At 36.8% G+C, this 20,079-nt stretch overlaps 1 protein-coding gene across 3 annotated transcripts; it reads left to right on the forward strand.

Annotated features, from left to right (window-relative positions):
* The first annotated feature begins 317 nt into the window (after positions 1 to 317).
* On the forward strand, positions 318 to 19,524 carry LOC146467050 (adhesion G protein-coupled receptor L4-like). 3 transcript variants are annotated; one of them, XM_085126403.1, is made up of 21 exons: positions 318 to 495; positions 2,262 to 2,291; positions 3,400 to 3,807; positions 4,600 to 4,926; positions 5,732 to 5,799; positions 6,400 to 6,450; positions 8,117 to 8,321; positions 8,891 to 8,995; positions 9,273 to 9,360; positions 9,505 to 9,598; positions 11,577 to 11,626; positions 12,425 to 12,572; positions 13,071 to 13,165; positions 13,279 to 13,381; positions 14,004 to 14,154; positions 14,987 to 15,068; positions 15,418 to 15,484; positions 15,804 to 15,886; positions 16,206 to 16,326; positions 16,419 to 16,460; positions 18,232 to 19,524. In XM_085126403.1, exons 1-21 carry the CDS (start codon positions 435 to 437, stop codon positions 18,412 to 18,414), a joined length of 2,562 nt encoding a protein of 853 aa, XP_084982529.1. In that variant the 5' UTR covers positions 318 to 434; the 3' UTR covers positions 18,415 to 19,524. The 3 variants fall into 3 exon arrangements, 2 of the variants coding, with proteins under 2 accessions (XP_084982529.1, XP_084982530.1); XM_085126404.1 differs by having other exon boundaries at positions 9,508 to 9,598; XR_014867867.1 differs by lacking the exons at positions 15,418 to 15,484; positions 16,419 to 16,460; positions 18,232 to 19,524 and having other exon boundaries at positions 16,206 to 16,243.
* Positions 19,525 to 20,079: the final 555 nt, after the last annotated feature.

The following is a 20,079-nucleotide window of genomic DNA, read 5'->3' on the forward strand; positions in this document are numbered from 1 at the left end:
TAAAATTCGTAAGCAGCGTAAACAGAAAGTTTGTGGGTTTTATATTAAAATTAAAGCTTAACAACGACCCAAATTAAAAAAAGGCGAAATTTTCCTAGTATTTTCCTTCAGTTTTCATGCCAAGAGCACTTGTTTTTTGATATGCCCAATTATATTTACTTTTCTCAAATAATTTGCCCATGACGTTGGGCTTTTAAGAGGTGCTTTAAGTCAACACAAGTATGATGAGGCAACTACTTAATTGCACCCAAGGATATATGGAAATTTTATACCCACGGAAATCATTTAATAGTTAGCGTTGTCATATCGATGCCATATAAAACCTGAAGCAGGAAATACAGGAGCTCTACTCACCAAACGTGTTTTACATTATTGTTATTTTCTATGAGCTTGGGTAACTCTTATTTAGGAAGAGACTAAGTTGAATTGCGTTCATGGCGAAGATGATTTCCTTTCGCATTTCATGGGGAGTTCTCTTCCTTGGCTTTGTTTCAAGTGAGTATGGAATAATTAATTTATTTCATGGAAAGTTATTGTTGATATAGTAGGTAAATAATGAGCCGCGATAATTTTCTGTCGCGAGTTTTGGTTAACGCTTTTTTCGGGTGCACATCAACTAATGATGGTGAATTTCCTTGCCCTTTCTGAACTTTCTGTCATCCGCACGTATTCGTGAGTTTTGGCAAATTTAACTCGCTCGAACCGTCATAAAGTAAGAAATGTAGTATCATTAATCGCGTTTTAAAACTTTTACGAAAGGAAAATATATTCGTGAGAACATGTTTCCAAAGCATTTCAAATGTGTATTGAAGGTTACACGACGTTTCGAACATCCACTTGTTATCGTCACTTGCTTGCCAACAGCTTACCAATGACTTAAGAGATGTGGAAAATATTATCATGAGTATAGAAGAAAAAGGTTGAAAGTACTGAAAGGACAGGCTGATAATCCAACATAGTTGTGTTTGCACATCCATATTGCCACTGTCTTTTGTAATTAAATTATTGTTTGTGTTGCCCTAATATCACACTCTTCACGAGTGTCTCAGTGCACTACATAAATGATAGATAGCTCACGGCGTTTGCAATTGAAAAACATTCACTTTGGGAATTCTAAGTTTTAAATTAAATTGTGTCTTGTTTACTCACTATTATAAGTCTGGACGTTGAAATTGCCTGTTATCTTCAGTCGAATGTCTCTCAAAGAGCCATTTTCTTTTACTAAAACGTTGTTCCACCCAATTCTTTGATGTCAAAAATTTTTTATCCAGCAATCGCGCGTCATCCTTTTAATTTTTGTTTTTCTTTTAGGATATGTCGTTCGTAAATTAATTTAATTTAGCACTAAAATAACGACGCTATAGGCTGAGTTTGTGGGGAATGAAAGTGAGAATCAGAAGTCGATGTTTGCGAATAATTCAAATAATTGGCTAACGGAGCTTTACGAAACGCTGGAGGCTTGAATAAACTTGTTATTTGAACCCCATCCAGGGTAAGAAGGAAGGTTTGTGGTTTCTTTACAATATTCGAAACTGTGGTAAGCGTTGTAAGCGCTGTGCTGGGACTGGTTTTAATCAGCTTTATATTTAATCATAGAGGCGCGTTTGGTAGAAAAACAGATGACTGTAGAAAAACACCCAGAATCGGGAGTTAAGGAAACTAGCTAGATTACAAAGTGTATTTTGAATTTCTTGCGTTGGAAAGAATTAAAGATATTACAGTGCAATGTATTTAAAATTCAATGAAATTTCAAAACACTCCTGCCAAGTCTCACTATTCCAGTATGTCACTAACCAAACGCGTGCCCGCTAAATTAAAAATGACTCTATCTCTCTCAGATATCAAACTCTTTCTTTTAAAATACTCAATATTTCAAGTAAATAAGTTTTGCCGTGAAAGTATACTAAAAGAGTCGGAGCGAAAGCATTTTTTTCCGACGAGTATTAATTTTTACGGGAATATTTATTTGTCTTTAAGAAAATCCACAAATAAAGGGTTTTTATTTCATTTCAATTTAAATTTAGAATTGATATGAAAACTGCTCTAGAAAGGATAGAGAAGAGTAAATAACAATTTAAGCTGTTTTACATATATATGATTTGCGACCCAATATCGTGTTAAGATGCTTTTTCTTTTCATTCAAATTCCACTTGCTCGTGGTGATGTGCACGCGTTTCTTGAATTCATTATCGTGTAGATTATACTGAAACTCTCCAGTTGTTAAATTCGATGTTATTTTACAATTGCTTTTTTTTCCGCAGTTCTCGAAAATTTTGGAAATAGAGTGAAAGGTAAGTTTATCATTTTGATGAGTGAACTTAGAGTGCTAAAACCTAGGGCAGGTGAAAGCGATAAAGTAAATGGAAAAAAGAAGCTCAATATTTTACACACGCCACCTGAAAAATTAAGTAATTAAAAATCTAAAAGCCAAGAACAATTTCAATTTTTTTTTTCTTACAATGCCAGTGGAATCACCCTAAAGTTTCATAGTGATCGTTTCAATTCAAGGGATTCCTTAAAAATTGCATGTGTTAACGTCTACATTTTTTTAAGTTTAGATCAGATCTAATTCAATTTTATGTTTAAAAAATTAACTTTCAGTCACTGTTGAATAACTCGAACTCAGTTTACAACTTCAACTAATATTTAAAAATGTCAAGGTGACTGAGAGTTGCGCAATCGAAAACCATTTTAGGCAAAAAGTTCTCCATTGCTCAATTGCGAAAACACTATAGAAAAAATTTGAGAAATTCGACCTAGTCTCACAGTCTCTGAAACAGTTAATTTCTTAAAGGAATGTTTAGTTTTATCAAAAGAGTTGGTCGAAGCGTTGTTCCTATTTGATTATTCTTAGTTTTAAGATCGACCAATTTTAATGATTCCTCTTGCTTGTTTCGAGACTACCGGCGCGCAATCACTAAAAATAATCAGTGCTAATAACTGGACCTCAATAGGAGTTAAAATAAAACGAAGAGGCCACGTTGTAAAAGGTTTGAGCACCAGACTTATTCTCTTTATTGTTCCTCGGTAAGAGTGTTTGGTTTATCATCAGAGTTGACAACTAAATGTAAATTGGCCACCGTAAGAGGATTCTAGTTCTGATGTTTCGAGTGTTAGCCCTACGTTTTAGCACTACAATTTCGTCAGAAACTAATCCCCTTATACATTTGTTCGTCGGTAGCCCCTCTGGTAACAACAGATGACAGTTTTTTCATGGCTTTGCTGAATGAGTTTCCATATCACAGATTAATGTGATTGCCAAAGAAACAAACAAACAAAAAACAAAGTAACAAAACACTAACACTAACAAAGAACAAACAAACAGAAAAGGAGATTTTGTTCTCACAATGGTAATTAAGATTCTAGTCACTGTACTATTTCGTCCCTTTCTTTGCACAGGAGAACATTGCTCATCTTACGAGCCGCTGGAACACAAAGAACTCGAGAAAGGCAACTGTGAGCAGCTCGTTAATGGGACTCATGAAAAGTATCGTGCAGCGGAATGCATCATTAATCGATCCTATCAAGGGAGACACTTGAAGCGGTGCCTCTCATCTTGGTGTAATCGCTTTGCTTCTTGTTTCAATCAAACCACGGAATGGGCAACGCTTTGCACTTGGCGTTTTTGTTGGTTTCGGTCATCTCAGTTTGACATCTCTGTTCCAGATGAAGGAGTTAATGCGTCTTACGTTAGGAATATCCACATTAAGTACTGCGGGAAAACCTATCCAGACTGGAAGACTGTGAGATTTAAATTCTCCATCAAGACGACAGGGTATCAATGCCAATCAGAGACAGCAATAAATGGCAAGTAGAAGCTAAAATTTAAGGGAAGCGCTCGAAATACTATATACCAACCAAACCGCAAAATAGGTTGTCGTTTCTGCCTGCAGCCTCCTTTCCTCGACCTCAAAAGATGATTTCTTTATTGCATAGCAGCATACCAGCAGTATTTATTGTATACCAGCAGTAAAAAAATGACAACAAAAAATTCAAATCTCACTTTTCTTGTTAATTTCGCAATGCTGACTTTTAAAGCTGAATATTTCTGTGTCAACTCATTAAATCCCTAGCCCCCCTACCCCAAACAAGGTGGGTTCTTTCAAACAAACTTGTTATGACCAGTTCGCTAACACCTTTTTTCCTAATTGGTGAAGGCGCGGTTGTTTAGTGGTTATCGGGTCAGACTTTCGTTCAGACGTTGTTTTAAGGAAATGGGAAATAAAATATTGTTGTTGTTGGTAAACACGTTTGTACTGAGACAAATATCTGGCATTTGGGATAAATACTTGTTGTCTTTTGTGTGCAAGCTCTTGGAATATTTCTACAATAGAGTGTTTCTGTCGAGGAACTATCGACAGATAGTTGCTAGGCGGAAATTTGAAGTGCTTTCAAAAAACATATACGCTCTTTCAAGTACATCAAGTCCCCAAGTGACAACTATTTTGCTATAATACTCTCGCGCCTTCCCATCTACCCTTCAATCCGCCACATACTTTCGCTTCAATCGCGGTCATATATTTAGTGCATATTTTTAAAAATATATATTTCCTTGCACCCTAAACTAACCTTGTCCTTCTTACGTTCTATATTATATAGCCGCTTGTTCAGGAAAATGGATTGGCTACGACAAATGCGATAAGCTAATTAATGGTACACACAGCAGCTGGTACAGCATCTTCTCCACTAATGACTGGTGCAAATCGTTTGAAACCTGCCTTGAGTCAAAAAAACTGAAAGAAAGATGCCTCGCCGACTTTCGCTTCTACACCCACTTCTGGTATTATTACTACCAAGGATTTACGTTCGAAGTGAACAGTTATCTACCTGATACCCGGATTCAAGTTCATTATCGATGCGGTTATCCTTACACTTTTGGTGTCAATATTATTCGGTGTGACTCTGTTGTGAACAGCAACGGGAGCCGTGAGTATAACATTTTTGTGTGGCCTCAGCTGTCCATTTAAGACCATTATGCAATTATATTATACCTGATTTACTTTTTTGCTTCATATTCGAGTACTGACTTGGAGAAAACTTCTTTCCTTTTCACGTCCCTTCATCATGTTCGGAAGAAAAACAGAAAGAGCTATTCTTACTAGTGATTTGTCTTTGTGATGTAGTAAAACAAGAGGAGCTATTCTTACGAGTGATTTGTCTTTGTGATGTAGCAAAACAGAAAGAACTATCCTTAAGAGTGATTTGTCTTCGTGATGTAGTAAAACAGAAGGAGCTATTCTTACGAGTGATTTGTCTTTGTAATGTAGTCAAACAGACAAATAAATGAACCAATAAACTAGAAAAAATAAAGGAAAGTTAACTATGGGTGACAAAGTTGGCAAGTTCGGCTACTATTATTCTCCTTTTAAATCGCAATTGGCATTTACATTTAATAATTACATTTTAACTCATTTGGTTAACCGTACGCAATAATTACGCGGACATGCAGGCGAATTAACTTCTGTTTCGGGGTTTTTCTGGAGGATATGTCTGATAGCAGAATTGCTGTTTAGTTTTGCGCTCTACCAAAATTTCCCAAATTGTTTACACTGTTTGCATTCGCTTTGACGATGGGCTTAACGCTCAAAGGAAACATCAGTATTGCATTAGTTTCTACTCCCCAACCAACGCAACACCACAGTTTCTTTAGTAGCCTCCCAAACCCCCAACCCCCCCCCCCCCCCTCCTCTTCTTATGTTCAACTCCTTTCTCCCTTTTGTCTCATAATTAGAAGTTTACGCAGGAAAAGATAGTAATGATGACGATGATGATAATGAGGATTATGACGTAAATACAGAGGTGCGTGTACCTGCCTAGGCCGATGAAATACATTCACAGGGGAACCAATAGTATGTTTTGGAACTGGCTAAAAGTATTTCTAACTCAGTGATAACCAAGTCCTGGGTTCGATTCTGTTTGAAAACTGATCTCGTTTTGTTTTGTCTTTGTTTTTTGGGGTTTTTTTTGTTGTTGTTGTTGTTGTTCTTCTTCTTCTTGTTATATGTTCGTTATATAGTGAATACTATATCTTTCTTATACATTTGCATGTAACGAAACTAAAAAAAGTGAATCACAAATAAGGACCGTTTCAACTTTGTTGCTAATAATTATAAACCGTGACTAACCGTAAGATGTGCTCAGCCTCAGCGGTTGTGAAAGCATCACTGCATTAGGTGTAATAAAAGAATCTCACTTTGTTTGACTTTGTAATGCACATTGTCTTTATGTAAGATATTAAACTTGGTGTAACCTTAATGGTAGTATAGTTTTTTGTTTAGAACTTCTCAAACAAAATAATAACATGTCATTTATTTATTTATTTATTTATTTATTCATTTATTTATTTATTTATTTATTTATTTATTTATTAATTTATTTATTTCCTACCCTTTTTCATAGATGACAAATGCCATAAACTCCCTTGACGTTCAAAGAAACGACTCTTTGCAGGTATTATAACTTTGACTTCTTTCCCAGCAAAAACGTATCTGTCATTGAATCGAAAATATTGGTTTCCTGCTCTGGAATCATGATTTTAAAATGTAAAAAATGTAAAAATTCTGTACTCAGAGCGCAATTGAAATTTCTTTTAAGTGAGATATTTTGTTAGGATCCAATGAACTTCGTCAGCCACAATGCAAATTTGAATGTTAAGAAGGGTCATATCATGGACCCGAGGGAGCTAAGATGGTGTCATAGATGTTGGCTAATATATTCGAAACCATTGTCTCTGTTCAACGAGGGCTTACATAATTTTATCTCAATTGCCTCCCGTATGCGGCGTTTGAATGTGTTACTTTCCGTGACAAGAACTTTTGTTTTGCTGGAATCCACTAAATGACCCGTGAGCTGGCAATGTTCATGAACGGCTGACGAATTCCTAGAAAGATGTTCCTTTACTCGAGTTTCTAATAACCGAGAGGTTTCGCCCACATAATCTTTATCACATCGTTCGCAATGGATGTGATATTCTGTCCCACTGTATAAACTCGTGTGATTTGAAGGTCACACTTGTCCACAAGTGTAACCTTATCCCACTTTAGAGAAATTTTAATTGCGCTCTGAGTACAGAATTTTTATATATTTTTTTATATTTTAAAAGTATCTGTCATTGTTCTAATCATGCTTTCGTTTTCGTCAACTCTCTACATGTTTAGTTAACTCTATCTAGGCCGGGGTAGGAGGGGGGTGGGGGGGATTCTGCCCGCGGCGACTTTGAACCTGAGTAACATTTTTTTTAATATTTAAGCAAACATCATGAAACTTAATGACTTTTTCAGAGATTCACCTGGGAACAATTTGGCGTGGTTAGCTAGTGTTCCTTGACTTTAAATGAAGAAAGATACTTTTTAATAGTCACTTTTATGTTGTTAGCTCATATTAGTGTTGTTTAAATGTTTTTGATTACTTTTCATTCAAAAAATTGAAGTTTATGGGAAATAGCGAAATCCAAGATGACCGCCATTTGGCAATTATGACGTATATTACCACGTGTATGAAGTCATCACTTCTCATGACGGACCTCGAAGGAAACATCTTTGAATGCATTATTTATACTCCAAATGTCGTTATCATTCGAGTGCCATGTTTGTCAAAAATTCTCGTTGAGATAAGAGAAATTTTGTGCTGATAAAACGAAAGAAAAGACCTTGGATACAAACCAAAGCTAGGTGATGTCCCTAAAAAGAAGGGTAAAAGGACATTTTATGTAGAAAGCGATAGCAGACACTGACAACTGGGCTCCTGGTTCGATCAAGCTGCAACTTCACAGATCGAAGAATAATCGAGGGAGGCACAACGCGATACACCACTTTCGTTTAGCTTATATTGACTATAATACACACGCGCATGCCTTTTCCGGGAATTTCAATATATTGATTTTTCTTGAGTTCCTGTAGGGAGTTCCAACATTCCTGTTCGTAGAACAAGCATTTTAAGGTGTGCAGAAAAAAGGTGGGTTGTCCAGAGGGAATTATCGGGAAATAAGTTAAGTAATATGGGATAGAATCCAATTATTTTTCTGTTTTTGTTTTCCTTATCTATTTCCTGTAAAACATACCATATCATATATAATATTTTAATGTGCTAATAACAACTGGTTTTGTGTATTCTTTAGAATGCCGTCGAAGTTTTTGATGCTGTAATCAACGAGTACATTAACAGGACATCTCTTTCTGGTAATCGTTTGAATAAAACGCTCCAAGAAAAAATGGAAGACATTTTAATGGCCACGGTTACTTTTGAGGATTTTGCGCTAAGATTTGGTCAGCATCATCTTAATCAGTCATCACCTGTCTTGAACCTGGCAAGCGAAAAAGTTGGTTAGTGTTTATTTTTATCGTGTTGTTATTGTTTGAGTGCCTCGATAAGGTTCAGCTGATAGCTCAGACTTGGCCAGAACTTTAACTGTCTGTGTAGAGAAGCCTAAAACAAGGAAAGCGCAGGACACACTTAGATAGCGGCCATTTTAACTCCTGCCTTTTTATTTTATTGTTCTCGTTTTTCCATAAGAACGTACATGAACTGATTCTGCAACAGACAGCATTGAGGCAGCATAAATGAGTTGGGATTTTGCAAGCTTAGTCCTCCCAAGCAGTGTTAGATCATGCGTCTACAACAGATTGAGTTTGGACTCTATCTTTGTTAAAATTTATTTAATACCCATTGTTACTCCTGCGATAATAAGAGAGAGAATAAGAGAGATATGTCCCTAGTAAGTATGGCAGTAAAGAATGTATGCCAACGTGAAAATGACCAATTCCAAGATACTTATCCCTAAACTACCTCCAACGTGATCGGTAATGGGACAACAAAACAAGAAAAACGAATACGGTCTGCTGTCTCTGGAAAAACCAACTTTACCATAAATAATTAATGCGTGCTCTTTCAGATTTGCAAGTCAGGAGAGGTTTCTACGAAAACGAGACCGATTTTCTTCTCCAGCAATCAAAAGGACAAAACTACATCAGGATTCCCTCGAAGGATTTTCACAACGGTTAGAATCATTTCAAATACCAAGTTTAAAGATCGACATCGCTAGAGTTCGCATTTAACCAGCTTAATCGTCTAGTCTAAGAATAATGTTTTCACCAGAATTGATTATTAAACCAGTATTACAACTGCAACGTGAAAATTAACAAAAGCAACTATCATGCTAAAATTTAATTTCGCAAGTTGGTAACAGAAGGTCAAAGATGGCCATTGCTAATTAAGGTTTAGAGGTTTATTGTTCTGGTGTTATATATTTATTTTATTTCCTTATCATTGCCCAGGGTCAGTGTTACTGGGAGTTGTGTACAAAGATCTAAACGAGCTGTTTGAAACAAATCAGACCGAATCCAACACAGCTAACAAAACCAGGTTTGAGTAATGTAAAATTTCATTTAGCTAGCTTATGGTTAGATAATACTTCTCCCCTAGCTCGCTTATTATAAAATTAACACATTGAGGGACGCATAGCGAAACTATTGAAAACCCATTTTGTTTCTGTTTATTTATTTTCAGCAGAAGCCTCAACACTGTCATAATGTCAGCAACTTTGTATCCCCGGACTGACACACTGCGAGAAAATCTGACCCTGTTGCTCACGAATGTCAAGGTACCTTGTCCAATTGTGGAGTAAATTATTTGAAATGGACCCAAAGATGGACACTCCTTTAACCCTATCTAAACCGGGAGGGGGGGGGGGGGGGGCGATTCTGCCCGCGGCGACTTTGAACCAACATACCTTTTTTAATATTCAAGAAAACGCAATCACAGTTTAGGAGGTTTTAGGAAATTTATCTGGAAATAAGGAAATATCATCAGTTACTGTTCATTGACTTTGATGTTGCCATGGTAACCAACTTTTGACTGGCCTTTTTTTTTCCGAAAATGGAAAATCACTATTTAAAATAAAGAAAAATTACTTTTCTTTCTGTTTTTAGCCCATGTTAGTGTTCGTTTATTGGTTCAGTCTGATTACTTTTCTCTTAATTTCGGTGCTTTCCTGAAGGAAAAGTTGTTTTAAAAGTTGTTACAAGATGGCGGATCCAAGATAGACACCATTTGACAATCACGATGTCATCACAACGTCAAATTGCGTCATCACTTCGCGTTGCGGACGTCAAAGGAGACTTCTTTGGACGTACTATCTCTCCTCTCATTGTGATAGCTGTTATACTTGCGAAGTTATGGTGGGGGCGGAACCCACCCTTCCTGGCTCCAGAAGACAAAAAGCCCGGTCTAGATAGGGTTGAATTAAAAGTTATTACAGTCGAACCAGGTCAAGCGTACCCCCCTAGATTCGATTAATGAATCTATTATTTGAAAATTGAAGCCGTTAGTCGTTTCAAGTATTCAAATCAAAATTCGATTTCTGATTGGATTTTACGAACAATGCATGAAACCAGAAAACCAGGAAGCCCGCCGGAAAAAAGCCCTTTTCAACATATTCAGAGCGGAAATTCTTGATTTGTATAAAAGCGGATTTTCCAAAAAGCATTCTCGTAGTTTGCAGCAGTCAACGCGTACTATATACTGTCAGAGAGAAAATTCGCCATTTTCAACCAGGCACGGTGAAAATGGGTCCTGTCGGGTAGTTAAATGATCACTAAATCAGTGGACATTTTACGTTTACACACTGGCGTTTATTCCGTTAATTGTTAAAAAAATGAGAAAAAAAATTGGAAGCGATTTATCATAATAAGCAGTTCTCTTTTTGAGGTATATGCAAATTAATTCAGCGAAAAGTATGCGAACTCACAGTGAAAGATGTTTATTTCAGTTGACCTTCGACAATGGCAATGACCTTCGGCACATGTGTTGCGCTATTTTTCGCGGTATAATGGACAGTCTGATGAGATATATACCATACTTTTCATGCAACAAGGTGGGTAATGCTATTCATGAAAGATAAATTGGAATTTTCAGCCCGACTCATTTCAGCAAGCGCTTGACTTTGTGCTCTTGCCATGACCAAATTTGCATAATGGCTTTAATGTATGAACGTGTCAACAAGGGAACAGTTTGAACGAACGAGCTGTTTCAAATGTACTATAGTTTAAATTTTACAGGCTATTCCTTTCCTGTTAGCGCGGATCAATGTTCAAATTAAAAGCCAATAAGAATCGAATTTTAATATGAGCATTGATCCGCGCTAACAATGAATGAATGAATGCATTCTTTGAAACGACTAATGGGTTCAATTTTCAAATAATCGATCCATTAATAGAGTCTAGGGGGGTACGCTTGACCTGGTTCGACTGTAAAAGGCGTTTCAAGTTCACGTCCTCGAGACGAGCACGTTACCTAGATAGACACCTTTCTACAAATTGGACACCTCTCTAGCTAAGGTGAACACCTCTTCAAGATAGGCACCTCTCTAAGGTGGACACCCCTCGTAGACAAACTCATTTCTGTAGCAGCTTCTTGTGACACTACTCTGAGATCGCACTTCACAAAAACGAGTACCCCAGAAAAAGAGATACCTCTGTAAAATGGGAACTCTCATAGAAAGACACCCCTCTAAGCTGGAGTCTTCTTACTATAAAATACCTTAATCGTTGAATTTTGTTAAATCGACTGCTTGGTTTTAGAAAGCAACAAGGAACAGGGAATGCGTGTTTTGGAACTTTTTAGAAAGCAGGTGAGTGCCCTTGACCTTTAATTGACCCATTTATGAATTTCAATCGACCACTGGCCTGCTTCCCGAACATTGCCAAAACGGCTGGTTTGACTAAATTTCGACACACGCAACGAAAATCTACGAGTAATGGCAAATGACTTGAAGCAAGAGATTAGACAACTGACGGCGAAAAAATCGCAAATGTGACGAATTTGAAGTAATTTTGTGAGATTGCTCAGATTAACGGAAGTCGACCGGAGTTAATAGCAGGTAAAAGACATATTTTCGTCCTCTCCAGTAACGATCGCCACTGATTGTCAAGATTGTTCAGTTTTACTGAAGTCAACCGCAGTTGATGCAAAAGAGTTGAAATTGCGCCGGACTTGCCAAATCACCAAAAAAAAAAAAAAACAGAATCATCAAATCTGCCGACAACACAGGATCATGTGTATTGAACTGCAATAGTTTGCATCATGATAACTACAAATAATCGAGTAGATATTCCGACTGGTCTGTTGGCGAATATCACTATCTTGAATTGGTATCTTTTGGGCATTACCTTATTGTCATCGATTCGTTAGCCTGTAAACAGGCTCCCAAGTCGGGTAGTAGAGACGGGAGAAAAATTGATCTCTCCGCGTTCGGCTCGCGGATTTTTTAATTCCCTTATGCCCCACTTTAAGATTCTGTTTATGGGCTACGATCCCATACGTTATTACCTCAGTCCAGCTGTTTGGTATTTTATAAGCTAATAATCAACTCGGCGTGGCCCTGAGGATAATTCTCTTATAGATTCTAATCGTTAAACCCTTTCTGCAGTCCCGTAGGCTGGTTAGGACAAGGATGCTTTGTGAAATCAATGGACGATTCCAAAACAGAATGCAGCTGCAATCACTTGACTCACTTTGCTGTTCTTATGCAATTTGACACAAACACAGCAGCTACTACAGACACCACTATATCCGAGGTAAGACCCAGGCGAACTAATTTTTTTTACAATCCTTTAAGCTGATGATACATAATCGCCATCAAATGATAAAATTCAGTTATCATGGATCCAACCTATCTTGGATTATTCCGTAGTTTTAGTGTGGAAATTAATAAAAAAAAAAAAGAGTACTTAAGTTGATTCATACAATCAAATACAACAGGATAATGTAAAAAGTACTTAGTGGTGAGGGGTGAGGAGGTTGGTAGTGGAGACAACGCTTCTTAAAATTGTGAAAACTCAACTCTGAGACTGACATTTCAAGGATAAAACAAGGTCATTAACAATCATTAAACTAAACAAAATTCTTTCTTTGACAAGTCTTTTGAATGTTGTCAGATAATTATCTGTTCAGACCATTAAATGAAGCACGACACAACATAATCTGGAAACACAGGGAACAACTTCAAAGTGATTTGCTTAAACCAAGCTCGTTGGGTGCTATTCGTTAATATGTGTCTTGTTTATTCTATTAAGACAGATAAGAGAATATTGAACATCCTCACCAACGTGGGTCTAGTCCTATCCTTGATCGGAATTATATTGACAATTATCTGCTACTTTTTCCTCACGTAAGTATGATTCTCTGCTGCGAGTAAATTCCTTGGCTTTTGGCTTGTTCTTGTTTTATTCTTAATTTATAGTCTGTTGGTTTGAACATAGCTTGGTTTTCTTTGTTTTACAGAGACGTTAAAACACCTTTATCCCAGATCCGGGTCAGCCTCGTGTCATCTCTCGGAGCAGGGCAAATCATCTTTATGGCGGGAATTGGGGCGACAGAAAACAAGGTAAGAAATAATTATCCAATAAAGCAATCCCCAAAAAATTTCTCAAAGAGCTTTCATCCATTTTTTCTTTTTTTTTTTTACCATAGCTGTCAAAATTCCTGAACGCTGATTGGCTCGTAGCTATTGTCTATTAGAATACAGACAATTAAAATGACGTCAGATGTAACGCGCTTTTTCTTAACGGAAAATATGGCCATTTCCGTTAGTACCTTTTCCGTGTTAAAAGAAAAAAAAATAGACGGCAGTTTTCTATGGTCTGTAGTCTCACATAATGGACGACATAAAATGTTCAAAGCTTCGTAGTGAACACCACTTGAGTTTTGAACATTTAATGGCCTATAAGAGTATAGATCATAGAAAACTGCCGTCGATTTAATGAATGTCGACGCAAAGCCTGAAGAGGGGATCAGTCAAAACCATAATATCATTTCCAGACTCCAGTAGGAATGGAAAATTGAAACAAAATTATAACATTGGATACCCATTTTGACTTAAACGTGGCATTGGGCAATCTTCTTCTCTCTCTTCGTAATTTTGTTGTGATTGTTGCTCACAGGGAAACCCAGAACCCGAGGGTAAGGATGCATGACATCATGTAACTATGGTAACTGTCATTTTGCAGGGAGCGTGTGTAGCAGTAGCGGCTCTAATTCAGTATTTCCTTATGGCCGCTTTCTGTTGGATGTTAATCGAGGGAATTTATCTTTATTTGTTTGTGGTCAAAGTTTACAACGTCAGCAACAAAGTGAATATTTGTCATGGATTTTCCTGGGGTAAGTTCAACTGTGGGCTAGAATTTTTCAAAATGAAAGTAGAATTTAACCTCCTTGCGCGCTAGAGAAACTGAGAAAGGAAAGTAAAGGACAAAATTAAAATTTATGCTTAGGTTCAATCCATAGACCTTGATAAGCTTCCGAAATAAAGTTAAAATCACCTTGTAGAGAGTAAAAGACTGATTTTCATCATCGCTTACAATCGCCATCGATATAGGTTACTTCTTCTTCTTCTTCTTCTTCTTCTTCTTCTTCTTCTTCTTCTTCTTCTTCTTCTTCTTCTTCTTCTTCTTCTTCTTCTTCTTCGTCTTCTTCTTCTTCTCCCTTTTACTCTCCTTTTTTTGTTTATCGTTTGTTTGTTTGTTTGTTGTTTTTGTGTGTGTGTGTGTGTGTGTGTGTTTGTTGTTGTTGTTTTTTTTCTTTGCGATGGCCCGTGCTATGATCGGCCTCGGTCCCGAACTAGATTGTGTGGTAGTCGTTTCTTTCCAAGCTTCCGGAGAAGAAAGCATGCCTTCACGCATCTTCCGCGATCTATGACCTTCTGATTACTAGTTTGGATGCTCTACCACTGAAGCTTAGTAGAGCTCGAGCATCCCAACTAGTAAAAGTAAAAACTCCGATATTCCTGCTTTGCCTGTGTCGCTGACTGAATAGTAAGAGTGCCGTGAAGGATGAAACCCTTCAATATTCTCCTGAACAAAAAGTTATGAAAAGGAAATTGGAATGATCTGAAGAATCAGAATAAAATCTTTCACCTCAGCGAGATTTGAAGTCAAGACTTTGGTTTTTACTTGAGCATTTTTTCCTTGTTTGCGTTGTTTTATTTTCGCAGGTTTTCCCGTTGTTATGGTAACCTTATCATTGAGTATTGCTGCTGGTAAAGACGGAATCAAGAGTTTTGTCAGCGATAAATAGTAAGAATTTGAAACTTTGTTTCTTTTATATCTCATCAGCACTTTATATTTTGGTACACGTAATTTTGTGCGGCAAAATATATAAAATATAAATATAAAAAGCATGTACATACCTCGTAGCCAGGCTGTATGTGGGCGGGCTATTAAGGAACAGGAACTTAACTCCTAGCCTACAGGAAGTTTCCGTGGTCTTAGCTCTCCATCCCTTTATTATGATGCATTTTTTATTGGAAATTTATTTGGCTAGCCCCTTTCTCTGATGAGCTTACATAAACCAAATGCAAAGGCTTTAAAATTTAATTTCAAAATTTTGTATTAATTCAGTCAACGTTTCGATTTTTTTTCGTAGTTGCTGGTTGTCTACCTCCAGCGGTCTGCTCTGGATATTTGTCTCCTTTATTGTTGTAGTTGAAGTGGTAAGCTGCAATTATACCACAGTAAAATCAAGTTTTGTTCTATTTTTAAAATTGGAGTTTTTGTTTGTCTGTCATTGAAAAGACGTTGAACGGCACTTTTAGGTCTGCATTCACATTCGCTATTGTACGTTTCTGATTTTCTTTAATTTACGAGTATATAGACATGATGACTATGAAGATGATGATGATGATGGCGAATGCTCAGGCTTGTAATTAACTAATAACGGTACTAATATATGGTCTTAAAGACGATGAGAACAATAATGATGATGATAAGGATGACGAGAATGATGATTAGAATTTCTATTTATTCCTCAAGCTGAACGTGCTGATACTCGTGCGAGTTATCAAGGAAATGGCATCGATGAAACAAGTGAAGGACAACCAGGCAGAACAAATAAGGTAAAGGTTCCCACTCACATGCGTGGCATTATTGTTTACCTAGCCATTTTCGATTTATGACCCACATAAATCAAATTTGTTAGGGGATGGCTTAAATCTGTTTGGAACAAAAGTTTGGACAAGAAAACTGATGATCGCTGTGAAGCTAAGAGAAACGTGCCACACATCCTATTTCAAAATTTGCGATTAACTAGTGAGGCCGACTACAAAAAGCTGTATGTTCGATAAAAATACATTATCACAACCTACATATTGTGTAAAATTACTTTCTTTTGGAAAAAAACGCTAGGAAATTAAATTAAGCCTTTTTGTTTACTAGACTTGGGATCAGAGCATGTGTGGTGTTGATACCCCTTCTTGGAGTCACGTGGTTATTTGGCCTTCTATCTTCAACTCACAAAGCTTTTGCCTACATTTTCACGATCTTCAACTCCACTCAGGTACTTAAATCGTAAGATATCGACGTATGGTTGCCTTATTGTGTACTGATGTACTGGGTCATTCATCTTGTTTATTTTCAATACCTACGCAGGGTTTCTTCATATTTGTCTTCCACTGTGTTAGAAACACTGAGGTAAGAGCGAAAACTATATTAACTGGATCATTGTATAATCCAATTCCAGGGATTTTATTGGCTTAGCTGCCATGGTATATGAGCCATTATGCCAAATAAATAGCGGCCATTTAATTGTCTTCTGGTTATTCTTACAAAGGGAAATCAGATCTAGCAATATTTTTTTATCGTTTCCATTAAAAAAATTATTATTCACTCACGCTTGTTGGATATAAGATGATTATGCCTACTATCATCTCATATCCAATCCTCATATCCATTGCAGAGTTGACAGCACGTAATTACGGTTAAGCTAGGGTAATTTATCTGGGCCAAGTTTTCAACTAGTACCCCTAGTCTTCTTCATTCCCAGAATTACAATGCCAGAGAGAAAATAACGGCTCTTAAAAGTTTAAATTTCAATGTAAAAATAAAAATGGACCTTTGTTGTCAGCCCTGCAATCAGTTTGGTTTACTTACACGTTGAGTGACGGCTGGCGTGTGCATTTCTACTACAAGAAATCCGGCAACGAAACGTATTCAGAACAGTTTATTTGTTTATCTTAGAACAGTTTATCTTATCTAATCTAATTTTATATAAGCTAAGCCAAGCTCAGCAGCTAATTTAGCCTAATCTATTCTAATATAACTTAAGCTAAGCAGCTTATCTGCAGTGGAAATAGGCCTATCACCGGAGATGTGCGGATGAGAATAAAATATACGCAAAGGTGGGGTGCTGTGTGTGCATTTCGGGAGGAAAGTATTTTTTTTTTAATTACAGGAAAGTTATGACGAAACTTTCGAATGCCTGCAATGAATTTTGTTCACTAACCCCGGTGGAAACGGAGTTTTACAGTTTCATTTGTTCTTGCTACGATGCTGAATGTGTAAATTGTTTGTGTTGGCCATGGTGCTATTGTCTTGTTTGTCGTCTCTTATGTATTGTGTAATAAAGGGTTGACACTGCTGCCTGGCCATATACACTTTGTACATCACCAGGAAGCTTTTCATGGTTTTTTCATGACCATTGGGTTCAATTTGTCTTAAGTGACTGAGGAAGACAGTAAAATGGACCATCGTATGTCCACGTTATACAAAAATGCTCGATTTGGCCCTTTCAAGGAAAGAATAAAATGCCCCTAAATAAATTATTAACAATTATTCTACGAGCGCGCGTTGGATATAAGATGATAGATAGCCAATAATCATCTTATATCCAAAAAACGTGAGTGTAAAAATCATTTTATTAAAAACAATCAAGAAATGTTGCTAGATCTTGCTTTTTTCGCTTTGCAAGAACAAGCAGAAAACAATTGAATGATCGCTATCATCATCATCATCATCATCATGTCTTTTATTTATACACGATAAAATTTAAAGCAAAATGCTTGTAGGGTCGTGAATATACAAAATAAAAATTAACAATTTTCAATTACAACTGATGTACATAAAATAAAAATGGATATAGATTGAATAACCTAAGAGTTAGTGATTATCAGAATTTAAACATAATTTTTCTATTTGTCGGCCATGGTATACTGGCTCATATACAATGGCCGCTAACTAAAGCCAATCAAATTCCTGGGGTTATATTATTCAATGACTTAGTTTTTAATAGTTCAAGTGATTTTCAGTTTGTTTATTAACATTTCAATAACATTTTATAATTACCTTGATGGTTGCGTGAGGTTCCAAATGATGATGGAGATAAGGGTGACGATGGTCTTAGCCTTACTAGAGTCCCATCTTACAGATTGTTTAACGTTTCTAATAGGTTTAATTTCTCCTTCAGATCAGAGAGCGGTTCAGGCGAAAAATCCGCGCGGTCTTGCCAGCTGTAGGAGATGGAGTAAGCACCATGAAAAAATTCTCTGAACTAAACGAAAGCAGCGGAAACGTCTCACTTAGAAAAATCAAAGTGATGCCAATGAGTATGAACAGCAAGAGTCATGAAAGTTTAGTGAAAGCCTCCTAAGTGTTAAGGCATGTCCACTGCAGAACATTATCTGTACATTTTTCCTAATTAGTCTCTAGTTTAGTTCTTGTTATACACGTACATTTCTATAACGAACCAATAAGTTGCTCATAAATTTCACGTGTTTAGATAAAGCTTACTTAATAACTCACATGCACTAGATGCTCTTCAAGGAGGCACGCAGTCTATTACCTATTACCAGTGCTCAAGGATATGCACGGGTAATAGGCTGTGCGCATGCTTGAAGGAACTCCTGGCGCATGTACAGTGGTTTTTGAAGTCTCTCCTAAGTATATAGTCTACTGACATGAATGGTTAGTGAGATCTCTACTTAGTGATAACTTTAGAACTGTTACTGTAACCTTATTGGTTACAGTCCCCGTTACTGAATTAGGAAGTTATAGTTATTATTTTGAAGGGCGTTGCATAAACTACCTTTGTTCTGATTGAGTGTCAATCTAACAGATACCTCACTGGAAACTTATAAAAATTTCCAAAGAGTGAACAATTTAGCAGCTTTTCCTCTTCACTTATTCAATAAACAATACAGTGTTTCTCTAAAACCACCATTAGCTGACAGATACGCGCGAAACGTTTCATTGTTATTGTTATTAAAACACACATTTCGTTCCGAAGGCTCATTCGATAGTTTTAAGAACATCAAATTTCGAAGGGCTTTGTTTGTTTGTCTGTTTATTTGTTCGTGTTGTTTCTGTGGACAAACTGACTATCCAACCAAGTGTGAGCACTATCAAGTCAAATGATCATTACAAACAATCATTTTTAAAGAAAATTAAATTTACTAGTAAATTATAATCACTCACAGAAAATTTCACTTCTTAGTCTAACTTTTAACTAGCTGTATTGCAGTTGCAAAAAAAAAGTTTTTATTCAATTCTCATGGAAAGAAAATTGCAGGTTTCATTGTCAGATCCCAGGAAAAAGGTATACCGAAGCCGAAAATCAAGTGTTTCATGTCTCAAAATACCCCAGGATTCGTGGAGTATTTTGCATTTTGTGCCAGGGACTTCTTCATACCGCCATTTTGAATATCGCGAAGACTCTGAGGCCGAGTTCGTAGCTGTAGATTCTTTCCTCACCGGAGAATGGTGTGTAAGTTTGAAGTATATTGTTAAAAAATAATCCCCAATAAACATTAATGTTGACTTATTTGTTATTATCTGCGTTTTCTATTACGATCCTTGATAAGGTTAATTTTTCTTGTAGTTTAAATTAACCAGCAACGCTTATCATGTCCATAAGATATGTCCTTTTCCCTTCCTCTTTCTTTTTGCAATTTTGCAGCGAGCTACTAGCGTTCTAAAAGATATCTGGAGACGTCTCTTGAAGTGAGACTTTAAATATCAGAGCGACTTTAAGATGTTGATTGCATCCTTTTAAGTCGAAAGGATGCAGGAGAAAGATTTTGACTGTCATGAGACCGCGATAGTCGACTCAACCGTGTCACATACAGCGGAAAACGGATTAAGATTATACCTAGGGAACATAACGGTATGGTTGAAAGAAATAAAAAGCATCAGCTGGAAGAAGGAAAAAATTAACATGGCCCCTCATTAAAAAGAGTACCTCAAAACTGAGAAAAGGAGTAGCGCTGAGTTTGCGCTTCAACATCAATTTAAAAGTACTATCAATTGAAGCTAGAAT

The sequence above is a fragment of the Pavona decussata genome, unplaced genomic scaffold (assembly GCF_977016875.1).
Source record: "Pavona decussata unplaced genomic scaffold, jaPavDecu1.1 SCAFFOLD_139, whole genome shotgun sequence".
In the NCBI taxonomy this organism is placed as follows: Eukaryota; Metazoa; Cnidaria; class Anthozoa; order Scleractinia; family Agariciidae; genus Pavona; species Pavona decussata.

Excerpts from the sequence above, each read along its gene's own strand:
- LOC146467050 (XM_085126403.1), top strand. The coding sequence starts at position 435 with ATGGCGAAGATGATTTCCTTTCGCATTTCATGGGGAGTTCTCTTCCTT. Across the intron at positions 9,599-11,576 it reads TGTTGCTCACGAATGTCAAG|AAAGCAACAAGGAACAGGGA; the intron begins GTACCTTGTCCA and ends GCTTGGTTTTAG. Across the intron at positions 12,573-13,070 it reads CAGACACCACTATATCCGAG|ACAGATAAGAGAATATTGAA; the intron begins GTAAGACCCAGG and ends TATTCTATTAAG.